The 17,565-nt window shown below is 42.5% G+C and overlaps 1 protein-coding gene across 1 annotated transcript in view; it reads right to left on the bottom strand.

Annotated features, from left to right (window-relative positions):
- Positions 1-17,565, bottom strand: part of dnmbp (dynamin binding protein) — a 116,159-nt gene that overhangs the window by 57,434 nt on the left and 41,160 nt on the right. The window contains exons 3-6 of the mRNA XM_080454512.1: positions 15,453-15,619; positions 8,137-8,259; positions 2,689-3,102; positions 650-1,988 (exon numbers count right to left, since the gene is read on the bottom strand). Coding sequence (XP_080310638.1) covers positions 650-1,988; positions 2,689-3,102; positions 8,137-8,259; positions 15,453-15,597 — 2,021 coding nt within the window. The 5' untranslated portion in view covers positions 15,598-15,619. The remainder of the gene's footprint in view (positions 1-649; positions 1,989-2,688; positions 3,103-8,136; positions 8,260-15,452; positions 15,620-17,565) is intronic.

Genomic DNA, 17,565 nt, shown 5'->3' with positions numbered 1-17,565 from the left:
AAGGGATAGTTCACCCATAAAATGACTTATTTTCTATCAATTACACATCCCATGAAGCCTTGAATTCATGGAAATCTTTTGGTTTTTGTCACATTCCTGAGCTAATAATTTGATGACCGGCGGAAAGATGCTAATGTCTCCGGTAGGAGACTCAAAGTTGACACTTTGAGTCTCCTACCGGAGCCGCCGCTGGTCATCAAATTATTGGCTTAGGAATGCGACAAAAAATCTCCATGAATTCAAGTCTCCATGTGGTGTGTAATCGATAAAAAAAGTCAATTTGGGGGTGAACTATTCCTTTAACCCATTACTACCTGGAACGCATCTGTGTCACTTTAGATTTCTTTGGCTATTCAAAAATAGCAGATATACAAGCTCATAGCGCGGCACCGAGTGCCGCGCTATGAGCTTGTAGATCGCCTCAGGTCTTAATGGGTTAAGGTCTAATATTTCTACAATTGCTACAAATTGCTATAACCTGTACATCCAATCACTTTGGGCATACACAAGAAGCTGAAGGATACATTTCCTGTATGTCTGATAATGATGCACTGTGCATGTTCACGTCATGAATTTAATTAGTTTTTTTACATTTTGGACTAAATACATGGAGGTGCCCCTCTTCTTGCATCCAAACAAAAACACACACCTCCTGCGCCTCTCCAACGACGAGGGGGCGGAGGTAGAGGGCAGCGGCTGCAGCAGGTGGGACAACGAGGAGGAGGAGCCTCGCATGATGTCACTCTCGCTGCTGAAGTCCATGATGGAGAAGTGGCGCGACACGCCGCGCGGCTGAGGGCCGCCTCCCTCGTCGCTAGCGTCCTCGGCGCCGAGGAGCTCGTCGCCGCCCAGCAGACTCCTCTCGAACTCCATGAGCTGCTGGGACAGCCTGGCCTCCAGGCCGCTGGCGGAGGACGCCAGGGCGCCCAGGGTGAGCGAGGTCTTCAGCAGGCCGTTGGAGGAGCCGCCGCCGCACCCCCTCGACTGGGAACGCGGCCGCCGCCCCTCGCCGTTGCTGAGCGCCGCGTCGGCGTCGCCGGCGCTGGCGTGCCGGGTCAGCTTCCTCTGCCGGTGGCTCTCCACCAGGCTGATCAACGCCTTGCCCAGGCTTGGGGTTTTAACCGCGGCGCCGTCGTCCACAGGCGATCTCTGGTGGTGTCTGCCGCTGGGAAGCGTCAGGCTGTGACCGGGCGGTGGCGGCGGCGGAGCGGGCGCGCTGCCGCGGCGCTTGTGGCTAAAAGAGGGCAGGCTGGGTCGTGGCGGGAGCCTGGGCCGAGCTGGGCGAGCCGCCGCGGCCCGGGGTCGCCCCGGGGTCTCGCCGGCGGGTCCGCGAGGCTGAGGGCCCGGCTTGCCGACCCTCTCCCTCGCCGCTCTGTCCCGTGCGGGGGCCCTGGAGGCGGGGTCTGTGCTTTGGGGGTGGGCGTCGCCAGGGCCGGCCCCCTGCTGCCACCTGCGCTCCTCGGCCCTCTCGAAGAAGTCCAGGTCCCACACCGTGTGGTCCTCGTACGTCTCCAGCTCAGAGCTGAACTCTGACCCGCTGACGTCCGTCTGTGTCGAGCCACTCTCCGCCTTGTCTCCGTCGTCTCTCTCGGCTAAACGCGTTTCCTCCTCCTCCGCCGGTTTCTGCCCGTCGTCCTCCATTTTGACGAAGCGGTGAGGGAAGACGCCCCGCCTGCCTCTCAGCTCCCCCTCCAGCCAGCCGTCCTCCGTGGTGCTCAGCACGCGGATGCGCTCCCCGACGTCGAAGTCCAACTCGCCCGGCTCCATGGCCCGGAAGTCGCAAACGGCCACGCCGTACACGCCGCCGTCATCGTCCTCTTCGACCGCGGCCTCCTCCTCTTCCTCCTCTACATCTATCCCATACTCGCCTCCCTCCCCGAACGCCTCCTCCTCCTCCTCCTCGTCCTCCTCGGTGCCTTCGGTCGCGTAGAAAGCGTCGTCCTCGTAGCTGTCCGGCTGGGCCTCGTAGTGCAGACCCGGGTGTAGGCCTGTCAGGATTACACATTTAAGTTGACGATTAATTGTCACTCAAATAATTGCGATTAACAATTTTATTGTGTGTTTGGCCATTGAACATCGGAACATATTAATAAAATAAAAATTCTGTTTGCCTTTTAAAGGGATAGTTCACCCCAAAATTATTTTTTTTCTATCGATTAGTCACCCAATGGAGACTTGAATTCATGTTTCATTTTTTTGTCTTTGTCACATTCCTAAGCCAATAATTTCATGACTAGTGGACCGGTAGGCAGCGGTTCCGGTAGGAGACACAGAGGAGACTCTTTGTATCTCCTACAGGAACCGCTGCCGGTCATCAAATTATTGTCTTAGGAATGCGACAAAAACAAAAAAAATATCCATGAATTCAAGTCTCCATGGGGTGACTACCGGTAATCGATAGAAAAAAAGTCATTTTGAGGGTTAAGCTTCCTAATCAAAAATGGCACAGGGCAGATATGACAAATAACTTAAATATACAAAAAAGATATTAACATATTTAATACGTATTTAAATTGTATACATGTAAAAAAAGCAGAAATAGATGATCTACAGGCTTACAACGCGTCACAAAGTGACGCGTTGTAAGCTTGTAGATCAGCTATTTCTGCTTTTTTTAATATTTTAAAATGGGTGATTAATGTTTCGACGATTATGACGATTATGTCAAATAATTGCGAGTAGGCCTACCCGGGTAGCTCATGACGTCCTGGGGGTCCTCCGCCGGGGACCGCAGCGGGCTCAGCAGCTCCACGAAGCCCTCGGGGAAGGCGCCCCGGCGGCCCTCCAGCTCGCCCTGGAACCAGCCGGGCTCCGGCAGGCCCGTGATGATGATCAGGTCGCCCTCGCGGAAGTCCAGCTCCTCCTGGAGCTGCGCGTGGAGGCTCATCAGGGCGCGGGCCTGGCCCAGGGCGTACGGAGGAAGCTCTGACTGGGCCTGGGCCTGGGCCGAGCGCTCCGACAGCTGCCTGGAGCGTCCCGACAGCTGGAGCTCCTTGACGCAGGAGGTGGGGAAGTGGCCGCGGGCGCCCCAGGCGTTGCGGCCCCGTTGCCACCCGGATCCCAGGTTCACGGTGCCGCCCGATTCCCCGGCTACCACGTCGCCTATGGAGGATACGGAGAAACGCAACGGGTTACAGTCAGAACTAGATTCAACTACTTAAGCCCTGTATATACTTTGTCACACAAGGAATAGTAAAAAAAAAAAAGCTGATCGTAAGATCTTGTAGATCCTCTATTTTTGAACATTTTGAAGCATTGCAACTTTTTTTTTTGCCTAAAACATGCTCAAAATAGTGATGCCACGATAAGAGTAATTAAGTCTAAAGTTAATATCCATCCAAAACACTCTAAAATACAAATTACTAAGCTATTTGATAGGTGACATTGCTCTATACACAAGGCCATGATAGTGATTATACCACAGCTACATGTGTTGAAGCAGAGGGCCTTAAGCAGAGGGCCCTTTGCGCTAATGTGCGCAGAGGGCGCACATTAGCTGTGGTATAATACGTCATACTGTGTGTGTGTGTGTGTTAGTGCTTTTATACCATGGTTGACAGCAGGATGATTCATCCACATTTTAAACCAAAACCTCAGGTCTAGCACTGGGCTCTTGTGATTATGTAACGGAGAACTCCCAACGCCTTGTGTGTGTGTGTGTGTGTGTGTGCGTGCGTGTGTGCGTGCGTGCATGTGCGTGCGTGCGTGCGTGCGTGTGTATATTCAAACCAAAAGACAAATTAAGAAAAGAAGAAGACCTATTATAATACGTCCCAATACCAGCATACTGTACAGTTAGCATTTAGTTGACATAACGTTACCCTAAGTCATCTAAACCGTGTTAACCACTTAAGGCCTACTAAAATATCCGATCTACAAGCTCACAACACATCGCATATGAGCTTGTAGATCTGCTATACTTTTGACTGAAAAATGTAACGACATGCCCAAAACAGGGAGGGCGGGTTGAAAGTGTGTAAAGCACGTAGATCACTAACTTTACAATCAGCAGTCTAATAACTGTCCTGGGGTCGGTGTGTAGTGATTTATAGCGTGGCGATATACAGGGTCCGCTGGAATGTTGGCTGGTCCCAGAATGCAAGGTCACGCAGGTCCCACATTCCACAGACCTGAGTCTCCACCTCCCATTGTGTCAGGAGCAACACAACACCGCACACAGGAGACGGCTACTGCAACTACTCAGATGTTTTACTTAAGTAGAAGTATCCGAAGTTTAAGAATTCTCTGTTGCAAGTAAAAGGCCTGTATTCAAAGTTTGACTTGAGTTAAAGAACAAAAGCATTGGCATCAAAATGTACTTACAGTTCCAAAGTAAGCTATCAAATGGTTTCAAAAGTTAGGTAAAATGTTTAAATAGCAGATCTACAAGCTCACAACACGTCGCGATGCGATGTGTTGTGAGCTTGTAGATCGGCTATTTTCGAAAAGCCTAAATACAAAATTAGAGTTTAAATGGTTAACATATGTTTTGTATTAATCATCTAAATCTGCATAGTAGCTAGTAACTAAAGCGATCAAATAATTGTAGTGAAATAAAAAATAACTGAGATGTAGTGGAGTAGAAGTATAAAGGATCCAGAAATGGATATATTCAAGTAAACTAAAAATACATCAAAATTGTACCTAAGTACAGTACTTGAGTAAATGTTACTTTCCACAACTGACCGTGATACAACATAACACCACACAGGAGACAGACCGTTCATTTGTCTGCAAATGTTGTTTATCTACTGTATGATCACATTGTGGAAATTTCCCTTGATCATTTCAACTTCATTACTCTTTATGTTTGTTTCGTTTTTCATTTTTAGTTCAAGTTAGTTGGACATGGATAGTGGGCATCCTCATTTCAGTTTTGTTTTAATTGTTTAAAAATGTTTCCTTTTAGTTTCGTTTTGATTAGTTTCACTATTAGATTTCTTTTGTTTTGGGGGGTATTTGTCAGGGGCAAGATTTAAGAAGTTCAGAACAGGTATTAATACAATATTAGTAGTAGTAGTAGCAGTGGCAGTAGTAGTAGTAGTAGTAACAACAGTAATGTAATAGGGTTTCTGACATCTAGTGGTGGATTTTGGGAACTACAGACTGAGAAAGCTTGAATTAAAAAGGTACATTCTACACTGTAGAATGTCTAACTTTCTTAGTCTGAAGATACTGTAGGATCTACAGCATCTTCATTTTATCAGCATAATGCTGATGTACAAAAAAATAATAATAATAATAATTTCAAAATGTCCATTATCACCAAGTAGAAGGGTACTTTTCAGGAATGAATAATCCATGCAGACAGAACCAGATTTTGATTATAAAGCAATCTGAACAAAACTTAAAATCTATGCCCACAAACATGAATTCTAATGAGTGTTTCACAGCTTCTAAAATGGACACATTCCGGAGGTGTGACTGATTATATTGAAGCAAAAAAATACACCCTTTAATTAATAGATTGCACTAGTTATTTTGGTCAACTTGGACAGTCAATATTTGCGTGCATGAGAACATTATTATACAGATTACACCATATTGTACTGTTATCTATGTGAGGGTTTGTTCTCATGCAGTATATACAAATATTCACCATACCCAAGTAAAACACAACAACCTGTTTACACTGATTGATTGATTGATTGATTGATTAAATACTTTATTAGCAGTTTGCAAAAAAAAGCACAGGAAAGTATAGTTCTATACAAGGTCTGCTAAAAGGATTTTAAACCTAAGAAAGCCTATGGCTTGTTTCCATTGGGGTCCTTTGTACTCAATTCTAGCCTACTATGTTGTTGTTGTTGTTGTCGGGCAGAAACCTAGTATCTCCAGATTTTAAACTTGTTGTGTTTTTTGGTAAATTAACAACCTACTTGATCATACAACAGCGTCACACAAAAGCATCAAAAGTAGCAGATCCACAAGCTCAAAACGTGGCGCGAAGCGACGCATTTTGAGCTTGTAGATCTGCTACTTTTGATGCTTTTGAATTTGAATCCTGAAAAGTAACAGTTTTGGACATATGAGGTTTCCACCCGACAGAGACGATATGGAACTCTGCTTATATATACACCACACAACCATAGTAGTTATAATGTGCTGTTCCACTGAGCTTATAACGCATTATGACCAGCACTTATAATACGTTATAAACGTTGTTATAAGTTGTCATACATGATTATAACCATTTATAACGAGTGCTATAATGCCTTATGAGCGCATTTTAATGCATTATAAATGTGATTATAATGCATTACAGACCCGACCTTTAAGTAAAGTGTTACCCAAATCTCTGTGCCCAGATTTCATACTTTGATGACATGTTGCGACAAGTTCAAGTCTTAGTTGTCTGGTTTTTGGCTTTGGTATGGAGTTGTTCAAATTGAAATGTGGATTGGATTGTCCTGCTGTAGACCATAGAAAAAATACACATGGTCTATAATTCCCCTCAACATTATTCAGTACAAACACTGGATGTGATACTGTGGCATGTTGGCATGGCCACAGTGGCATGGTGTTGTAGGGTCTGTGTCCACAAAAAGCATTTTTGAGCAGAAAACGTCCAGAGCGCTTCTTAAATATCTGAAATGATCTGAAATAACAGTAAACATGGACTTCTCATGGTTGTGGTTTCAAAGTCATGTCATAAATGACCAGGTTGTCAGACAAAATGTGACACTGATGAACAGTGTTCATCTCTAAAAAAGACAAATATTTCTGCTTGAAGTGCCCAGGGCACTTTTATATTACTTATTATTTATTATTCATATTTTATATTACCACATTTTCTTTTACTGTCTTTACCATAGAAATGCATGGCATAGAATACCATAATAGCAGAATAGCAGAATACCGTCTTTACCATAGAAATGCATGGCCAAAAAAAAACACTTTCTATGGACATAACCCCTCATGAGTTACTGTATAGCAGGCCAGGTCAGGTGTGGACATGAAATGCAGTCTGAAGACTGAAAACTGGGTTCTATCTGGGTTCATGGACCCTCAAGGCTCCTTGAGCGGCTTTTAGGGGGTCCCCTGCTAAAGGATTGATAGTTTAGGAACCAAATGGGCACTGAAGGGTCTGTAACTCAGAGAGTGTACAAATGTTTGCACATTATCAGAGTTAAATTAACACAGATAACCTACAATTTACGCTCATAGTGTATATTGGGGGTCCCAGAGATAACATGGTATTTAATGGGGGGTCCGTGAACCAATAACTATCAAACTGGGAGTACTGGAAATGAAAAGGGTTGAGAACCACAGCACTATAGAACACAACACAACAAAGTTTACCTGTGTACACTGATATTAAGCTCCTTCAAACAAGCCGCGTTAGGCTAATATGGGAGAAAACAGCCATTTGAGTTACAAATACTGTGACATCACCAATAACACAACATTCTGATTTGTATGTCTAATGATATTACGTCCATTATGTTGTCTAATATACCAAATATCCCAAACATTTATCATGCATTAACACAGGCAAGTATTTCTTGGACGTTCGTAAGCCCTATAACAAAAGTAACTGATTTGAAATAAATGAATTCAAATGTTTTTCAGTGAACTAGGCTCGAGTGTAGTAAATCCTTGGAGTTCATCCAATATACAGCAAAAAGTGGGCCAATTGTTTGTGTAAAATATAACATTTTGACTTCTTTTCAGAGCAAAACATGTGCTCCCTAAAACGACCAGTATGTGAGATATTTCTAAGTTTGTACGTTTGTACAGTACAGTGAAGATGATAACAATAATATCTACACACTGGAATTAAAGCTGCCTATTTTGTCATCAATTCATGTACTAATTATTTTCTCCAGTAGGTTGTGGATATACAGTATAACTAGGCAGGGCAGGGCAGGAAATTTCACAGTGGCCTTGATGCCCCACCTACACTCCTATGCCTCTTTCCTGTCAATATGGTTTTTAGACACCAGTTTCTTCTGTTGAGTCTTATTCACATTCAAAATCATTGTTTTATTTCATGGCCTTGCAGCCCTGGCATTTGGCATTTGTGCCCTCAAAAATACAACACCAAAGGCCAGGTGGCCGTGTCCCTAAAATGATTAAATTGTTTGCGTATCGTGTGTGATTGCCTGCAACTAGGTGTTAGTAAGTGTTCAGTACCTCTCTTCAGAGACAGAGTGGCTGGTTCTGCAGAGCTGAAGTCGTTGATGCACACATACAGCTCATCTCCCTGCTTGGTGCTGGGAATGGTGACCGCTTCCACAAACGTGCTGGGGAACTGACCTGGAAGGAGACGAGCACATGGGTTTAGGACACATCCTGTAATTCAGCAGTGATAAGACCTGCTGTAAAATATGAACTTAGCAAAAGCCAAACTCCACTGTTGTTCAACCTTATCTCCGCGCCTTGGGGAGTGTTAAATTACCACTCAGGATTTTATAAGGGTCAATAAATGCTGTACATATAAAGATGGTCTGAGTGAGTGGTGACCTAGTAACCTAGTTAGACAGACATCAGACAACAGGAGTATTCCTTGAAGACACTTTATTTAATCAGCCAAAACGAGCTGAGAACAGATTCTTATTTACAGATGTGGCCTGGCAAAAGCCTCTTGAGGACAGGGGAGATATAGGGGCTAAAATAAATTACGTTTAGACTCATTTGATTTCAACCCATTCAATCCGGTAACGCATCTGTGTCATTTTTCGATTTTTAGCTAAAGCCTATAATATCTGGTATTCAAAAATAGCAGATATACACGCTCTTAGCGTGGCACAGAGCGCACTATGAGCTTGTAGATCTGTTATTTATTTTTTTTATCGTGAAAATGTGTGCAAAAATCATTTTTTGGAAACTACATTTTTAACTCAAATCTTTGCTTCTGGGAGTCCCTGGAACAAAACTTTTTCATGTGAAGTACCCCCAAAATTATATGTATTTGGCTATGGACCCCCATCTCAAAATGTGTTGTTCCAGGGATCCCCCCTGGAACAACAAATGCTCCCTTTAAAAAAATATATATATATTCAAAGATTTGCAAAACATTTTTTTTCAAAAATAGCAGATCTACAAGCTCGTAATAGCAGATATACAAGCTCATAGTGCGGCACTATGAGCTTGTATATCTGCTATTTTTGAATAGCCAAAGTATAACATTTATGGTTAATGGGTTAACAGAGCTCTACAGCGGCAGCCAGGCTGTGTGTGTGAAGGTCTCCCATTGGACTAAACATGATGTTTGTTTGGGTTTGTCACATTCCACAGGCTCCTGGATAACGTGAGAATTGACATAAATGTATTATTGTTTTGATTGCGTTCTCTATTTATGTGAGAATTACGTATTTGTTTTGACTGGATGAAGAATCAAAAGGCTTGTCATCTGATTTTAAGCTATTTATTCCATAAAAGTGTAAAAACATAAACGGGATAGAAAAAGCCCCGTCTAATAAAGAAGAAAGAACGTGATCTTAAAACTCTCTGTTTTTGTCATGTTGTTACTGTGGTGTTTTTCTATGTGGGGACTGCGGATGGAAATGAGCTTCTAGCTAAATCCTGTATGTTTACATGTTGATTGAATTTATGTATTCAAATTCATGTGTTGAATGTGCATTGTCCCGTCTAAATACACAGATAATGTAAAGTATGACGCCCAGCCCCTTACATAAGACTAGTACATACATGCACATCATAGAGAAGGAAAAGAAGAACACCAGAAGAAAGAGAATAGCAACACAAAATAAAAATGCCTGCTTGTTTCTTCATAGAGTCTTCATCAGCGCATCATAAAAACATGATGGTACAAGTCTACTTTCACGTTGCATCATCTCAGCGTAAGAGAGAGAGATGGGGAAACCATACAGACTCCTGACAGACTTGTGATGTATTGATTTTGAACCCTCCCGTCCCTATTCTGGGGGTGAATATTTGTCGAAAATTATAACTATTTCCGGAGATTTGGTGTAGAGGGAAAAAAGAAGGGGGCTCCAGTCAACTAAGCATATTGGGTTCAAGTAGTTAGGATCATGGATACAGGCCCAGTGGGCTCCAGGTATTACTGGGCACCAGCGCTTTTTTTCCCCAAAATGTAAAAGAATAAATGTATGCTTTGGGAAATGGTAAAATACAAAATGAATAAATAAAATACTTGCAATGATGTGGCTTTATACCACTTGTGAAAGTGTTCTAGTGTTGTGTAAGCACCTCACCCTACTCAGGGTGGGAGGATGGTATGCAACATAAAAACACTCTTGTTCCGTCATGTTTTGATGAAGGATATATGACCACCTACATTAGCAGAACACCCGGTGGTGTTTTGTTTGTTTTTACAGCGTGGCTCTGCAGCAGGCTACTGTAGCTGTCTGTAAAAGGGTCAATCTGTGTGTTCTGAGTTGCATGCGTGATTCACCGGTAATTGTCTAGTCAGTGTGCCTTTAACCCATTCAATCCAGGAACACAGCTCTGTAATTTTAGATTTCTTTGGCTATTCAAAAATAGCAGATATACAAGCTAATAGCGCTCGCTTGTAGATCTGCTATTTTTGAAAAATCGTGAAAATTCTATGATTTGCACAAATGTTCAAGATCTTTCAAAAATAGCAGATATACAAGCTCGAAGCCTATGAGCTTGTAGATCTGCTATTTTTGAATCGCCAAAGTATAAAAAATAATGGTTATAGCTCAAATCTAAAATGACACAGATGCGTTCCTGGATTGAATGGATGAAGAGACGGTGACGTAGGGCAGTGATTAGGAAGTGACAGAAGATGTTATGTGTGGCAAGTGGCTGGACGTAAAGGAGGTAGCACGTTCTGAGAATGAACCGTATGCAGATGTTTTTCCAACGCAACGTTTTATGTGAGTGTCTGTCTGTCTGTCTGTCTGTCTGGAGCTAATCTCGCAAACCGCTGGATCAATCAGCATCACATTTCTTGTGCACGCTGCCAGCAGGCCAGAGAAGCAACTCCACTCATTTCTTTCCACAAGTTTCATATTTTTTGAAACATTTAACTTGACTTTTATAATGGGATTCTAAAACCTTGCCCACATTCGGTCTTAGATAATGTCATAGACGACTGGCATCAAAGATGAGTGATGATGTCACAGGCTGAGATCCACATTGGAGCCACTCCGTTCCCATGTGGATCACCAGATCACCAGATCCCCATGATTCCAATTGGTTCTACAAACCATTGACTGAAGCTGAATTCCCACCACCAAGCAGCCAATCAGAGCTCACCAGTTTTGCATTTTGCAATTTCAACTAGGGCTAGGATCCTTTAGGATTTTAACGATGCTGTAACGATTCTGATTCCCTCTTAACGGTCTGATTCCTTAAAGGGATAGTTCACCCCCAAAATGGCTTTTTTTACCTATCGATTAGTCACCCCATGGAGACTTGAATTCATGGATATTTTTTTTCCAATTATTTGATGACCGGCAGTGGTTCCGGTAGGAGACACAAAGAGTCTCCTTTGTGTCTCCTACCGGAACGGCTGCCTACCGGTCCACTGGTCATCAAATGATTGGCTTAGGAATGCGACAAAAACTCAAATCTATCCATGAATGCAAGTCTCCATGAGGTGACTAATCAATAGAAAAAAAGAAATGTTTTGGGTGAACTATCCCTTTAACACTCGCATGACTGAGGTTTCATACTCCTCCACCAAGCCTGAAAAAAGATCATTTTGATCCCCAAATCAGGCTATCCTATTGGCCACTGTCTCCCTCTGTTCTCCAGACTAGTTCACACTTTCTCCCCCAAACAGTGGGGGGTTCCATTGTCTTCTAAAAAGATGAGAGTTGAACATGGGTTGCCAAATTTTGAGAGAGAAATAAGCAGGCAGGTCTATGAAAGTGTAGGCAGTAGGCTAGTGTGTATTTCTATCTGTCTCCTATATGTCATCATGATTTGTGATTTGTGTATGTGGGGATCTCATTTTTACTTCCATGCAGTGTTGATTTCGTTAACGAAAACGAAACGAAATATGTTCGTCAACGCACATTTTTCAAAGGACGAAGACGAGACGAGACCACCACCCATGAATAAACAATAACTGGGACTAAATCATTATGCAATTTCGTTGACTAATAAAGACGAGACGAAAATGTAGTTCACTAAATAAAGACTGGACTAAACTCTATGGTCATTTTAGTTCACGAACAAAGACGAGACGAAATATTATATCATATATTTATTATATGATTTTGTCACTCCCTGTCTCCTTTGATAAGCAGCGCAGGGCATGCTGTTCCTCACTCACACACACACACACCCCCTTTTAAAGTTGCAGCCGCGCACGCACACACACACACACACAGAGTCACACCGTCAAATGAATGGCAGGAGGATTCAGATTTCAGAGCGAAACTTTACAAAATAAAACGGTAAAATGCTTTGCACGGGGCTCGGGAGAAAGAGAAGAGGTGATATGGACACATTTTCGCTACATCGATGTGGAGAACAAAACACAATGCTTGAACACAAGCGTTCACCACAAAGAGATCGAGTTATAAGTTAACAAAAGGTTTGCACTTTCTCCATTTACACCCCATACATCTACACAAACGTTCAGATTTCAAATATAAAGTGCTTACCTCATGGCCAGGGATGTTACAATTCTATTCGGGTAACCCATAAGTAACCATATTCTCCGTATTGTCCAATAAAAAACATTTAAATCCGATCGGTGGCCATTTTCTCCGTATTTTTTCCATGCTTTCAACTAAGTGACCCTATCGGTTGGGAGGTGTAATTGCACTCTGATACACTATAACTCTATGAGAAAATGACCGCCAATCGGATTAAAATGCTTTTCATTGAACAATACAGAAGTTACGGGTACTTATACCCACCCGAAGTAAATTGTAACATCCGTGGCCACGGAATAAAAACTTTATATTTGAAATCCGAACGTTTATGTAGATGTACGGGCTGTAAATGGAGAAAGTGCAAAAAACAGGTTGAAGTTTCGTCATGACTGTCATAATATGACCGTGATGTAATGCTGCTTTCGATTTAGTAGCAGCAAGCGAACTATAGTAACTTGTAAACAACCCAGTGACAAACCTATATTATTATTATTCATAATAATAATATTCACATTATTGTCTGAGCGTAAAGCTCTCATTCTATCAGCTGTCCACGTCGCTGACAAACGCGTCTCCTCTCCTCCTCCCGTGCAACAAGTGAACACAATGCTATGTTCCACAAATGTGCTCAATCCTGCGCAAAATATCTGATCCTATCTTTTTCCACCGCTTTGCAGTGAAAGGGAAAGTAAAATGGGTCGCCACATTTTGCGAGAGAAATAAGTTAGGTCTATGAAAATGTTACTGCATGCGTCGTTGTGCCCTGAGAAAACAGTTAGGCATGAATGCTGGGGTAATAGCCGAGGCTAATTTGCAACACCAGTCCCTGGTTAGACCTTTCTATATAAATATATACCTAATAAAAATGCATGAAGCTCTAATCTAAACAAGTATGAAAAGGTATTTATATCTGCAAAGTAACTAGTAACTAAAGTTTTCAAATAGTTGTAGTGAAGTAAAAGTACAAGATTTGCCTCTGAGCTGTAGTGGAGTAGAAAAGTATTACCATTATAATGTAATTATATATATAATTATAACATTAATAATAATAGAAAGACGCGAAAAACAAGCCCAAAGTCGCTTATAATAAGCAGACATGGCAACATCGACTCGCATAGACTCGCTGCTGCAGCTCGTCTACGGGCCGCTCTGCGGGGGGTCTAGAGGTGTGAACTGCTCTTCCCTGGGGGAGAGAGAGGGAGAGCGGTCAATTTAGCCGAAATATAACGTTTGGGATGGTATATATGGTATATATTTCATATTTATAATACGTTTCAGAAGAAAAAAAAAACGGAGATGATTTGAAACATATATTTAGGAAAAGTCATGAAAGGGGAACTTTCTCAGAGCTTCATGAGAGAAGATAATCCACTTTAAATTCTCAAAATCGGTCATATTGATAGCTTAGTCATGCAAGTGTTAAAGGTTTAATGACATTCACTTTTACACCACATTCAAAGTCTTTGTCCTGGTCCTTCAAAAGTGTACAAAAAGTTTTAAGTGAAAATTCCATTCCAGTGATCAATGGCAGGTGTTTTTCTCTCACATTTCTAAAGCCTTTTCAACTGCAATGAAAAAAGAAATCTTTGCCTGCGGGTGTCGCTGGTGAGGGATTTTGCCTGTCAATCATCGCCTCTGCTCCGCCCCCCCCAAAGGAAAGGATAGGGGAGGGGAGGGGCGAGGAGGAGAGTGGGCGGGATTAATCGACTGTGACCTCACTGTCGAAGGGCCAAGCTCAGATTACTTTTCAGCCTAATTATTCAGAAAACCCCAGACCACAGAAAATCCACTGAATGTTCTAAGTTCAGGTTTTTTGGGTGTAATTGAAGTCATAAAACCCCAAATAAAACATTGAAAATAAAAAAAGTGAAAATGAATGTCATGATACCTTTAAAGGGGAATTTTGGACTAAAGTTTTCTTACCTTTTCTATGACGTTATGATATCTTAGGATGAATGGTACAGTAGAAAATTTTCATAACTCCACCCCTGAGCCGCCACAGCTTAAAAGGTGCGCGGATAGGCCTTAGGTTAGATCACATATTTTAATAGCTTTTTTCTTCTTTTTTTTTGGTGAGATCTGACGTTCATAGTGACAGAACACTGTCCCCCAAAAAAAAAACCAAAAAAAAAAAAAAACAGAAGTCTCGCTAGACGAGATTGAAATCTCGAGATTTCAATCTCGTCTAGCGAGACTTCTGTTTTTTTTTTTTTTTTTTTTTTGGGTTGCATAGTGTTCTGTCACTATGAACGTCAGATCTCACCAAAAAAATAATTTAAAAAAGCTATTAAAATATGTGATCTAACCTAAGGCCTATCCGCGCACCTTTTAAGCTGTGGCGGCTCAGGGGTGGAGTTATGAAATTTTTCTACAGTACCATTCATCCTAAGATATCATAACGTCATAGAAAAGGTAAGAAAACTTTAGTCCAAAATTCTCCTTTAAGCATCCCCTTTAACGATTCCTATATTTTTAAAGATCATTATAATGTTTGATAAACACAAAATACATACAGTATTGCATACACAGACACACATTAATGTACTATTACTGAAGTGGTTCTGAAGTGGTTCTCAAAGTGAGTAACCTCTGGGTTACTTGAGGGGGTTCCAAATGGACCATTACTTGAGAGTGTATGCATGGTAAGGGTCCATTTGGTTCCATTTGTACACTCTCAGAGTTATTGGGGGTCCTTGAAATTAAACAGTTTGAGAACCACTGGCCTAAAAAACGCAGACCACCATGCACCTAAATGATGTGGGGGCAGCAGTGGCTCAGTGGTAGAGTGGCCGGTAGAGCGGTTCGATCCCGGGACCCCCCCAGAGTTAGTGTCGAATTTACCATTTTATAAATGCACCATTTATGTGACCCTAACCCATAACCCCTCACCTGTGACACCGTCCTTGTTGCCCAGCAACCAGAAGTCATCCACCACGCTGAGGACCTCGATGACATCACCGCTGAAGAGAGGGAGCTCCTCGGAGACGCTGGGGAGGAACTCGAACAACGCCCGCACCACCGCGCCCGCCTCCATCTCTCATACCCTGCTGGACACACTGCAACACACACACACACACACACACACACACACACACACACACACACACACACACACACACACACACACACACACACACACACACACACACACACACACACACACACACACACACACACACACACACACACACACACACACACACACACACACACACACACACACACACACACACACACACACACACACACGGGGAGAAAGCAAGAGTGAAATATATAAATGGAGGCATTAAAAGTTAAAATTATAGCTGGCAAAGCTTCTTCACTTTGCAATTTTGTTTTTATGGCATGGCTCTTCAGAGGCGAGTTGTCTAGAAGAGACTACTTTATCATTGATACTGACGTCTGTGCACAATGATACAAGATGTATGTTCTGTTCCTATCCATTCTGTTCTTGTCCTTGTTCCATATCTTCTGGTCACGTCATGTGTCCACTGCTGTACAATACTGTATATATTCTCTATGTGTGTATTAAACTAAGAGAGCTTGTCGTGTGATACTGCCTGGTGTCAACTGGTTCTCCGCGCGTGCGACTCAACAGAAACCTTCACTCACCACCACCCTTATAGATGGAGACTCTTAGGGACCATATGTTGGTCAACCGAAATCACAACAATTGCATTCACAAAATCATGGCACACGTCTGTATGATACAATAAGCATGTCACTCAGTACTCTATGGGTATACGTAACAGCGTCTCCGCCATATGTGGCGGCTGCCAATTATAGCAGAGACGGCACAATACTTTGCCAGCCTTTTTGCCTCCTTTTTGGTCATCCCAAGTTGTTGGAACCCTCTAACAACCAGTATGTGGGTATAATGTCCTAGGCTGCCAAATATAAAAACAAATAGTCTGCACCTATAGCCCAGCTCTGAGATGGTAGGTAGGAGTGGTTGGTATTTAATGACCTTGGTCATAAAGGCTTCCTCTAGGCTTAAAAAAACTAACCCTAAAAAAAAAAGGCTATGCACCTAAAAAAGGTGCATGCTATCTCTAATACAGACACTTCTCTAAAACTCTTCATCAACCACAACAACATCTGGTGTATTAGCTGGCAAAGATGTAAAGATGTCCGGGTTATCACAGAGATGAAACATGGATGGAATGACACGGGAATGTTTGTACATTCTCACTGAGGATGCATGATATTTTGATATGTCCTTTGCTATGAGTTCCACTATTCTATCATGGCGTGCAATGTACATCCCTTTGTATGCATAACAGCCATTCATGATGTGTGACAGTGTTTCAGTGACCTGTTCTGTGGTAAAAGCAACGAGGAACCACACACACACACACACACACACACACACACACACACACACACACACACACACACACACACACACACACACACACACACACACACACACACACACACACACACACACACACACACACACACACACACACACACACACACACACACACACTGTGTCTGTGGCCAATCTCCCAAACCGTTAGATTGTTCAACACCAGATTTCTTGTGCTCACTGCCAGTAGGCCACAGAAATACCTCCACTCTTTACACATACTGTATGTTTTATACTTTTTAATACTTAGATGACATCACAGTTTGCCAACATGAAGTCCAAGACACACGCTGTTCCCGTGTGGATCCACAGACAACAAAACACAGAATTAATTAATCTCATCTTCACTCCAGCAAGAATGCATCACAATGTTCTTGTAGTTCTGCATTTTCACCACTTGGTGGCTCATATGAAATGAGGTTCAGCAGATCCAGCTGATAGGTTGAAAGGTGAAAACATTCTGATGATTCACTATAAGATAAGTAATAAAAGGTGTTTCTGTCACATTGTTTCAACTCGTTCCTCTCTAGTTTCAAGCTGTCTGTGAATCACATTTCCACATGCCTCATAGGGAAGGGCATTTGGACCTTTTTCGGCAATGGTTTAACCTTTGGACTGTGGGCAGTTAAC

This window comes from Gymnoscopelus braueri (assembly GCF_963280865.1).
Source record: "Gymnoscopelus braueri genome assembly, chromosome: 17".
Taxonomy (NCBI): Eukaryota; Metazoa; Chordata; class Actinopteri; order Myctophiformes; family Myctophidae; genus Gymnoscopelus; species Gymnoscopelus braueri.
This window is presented reverse-complemented; position numbering and strand designations above follow the sequence as displayed.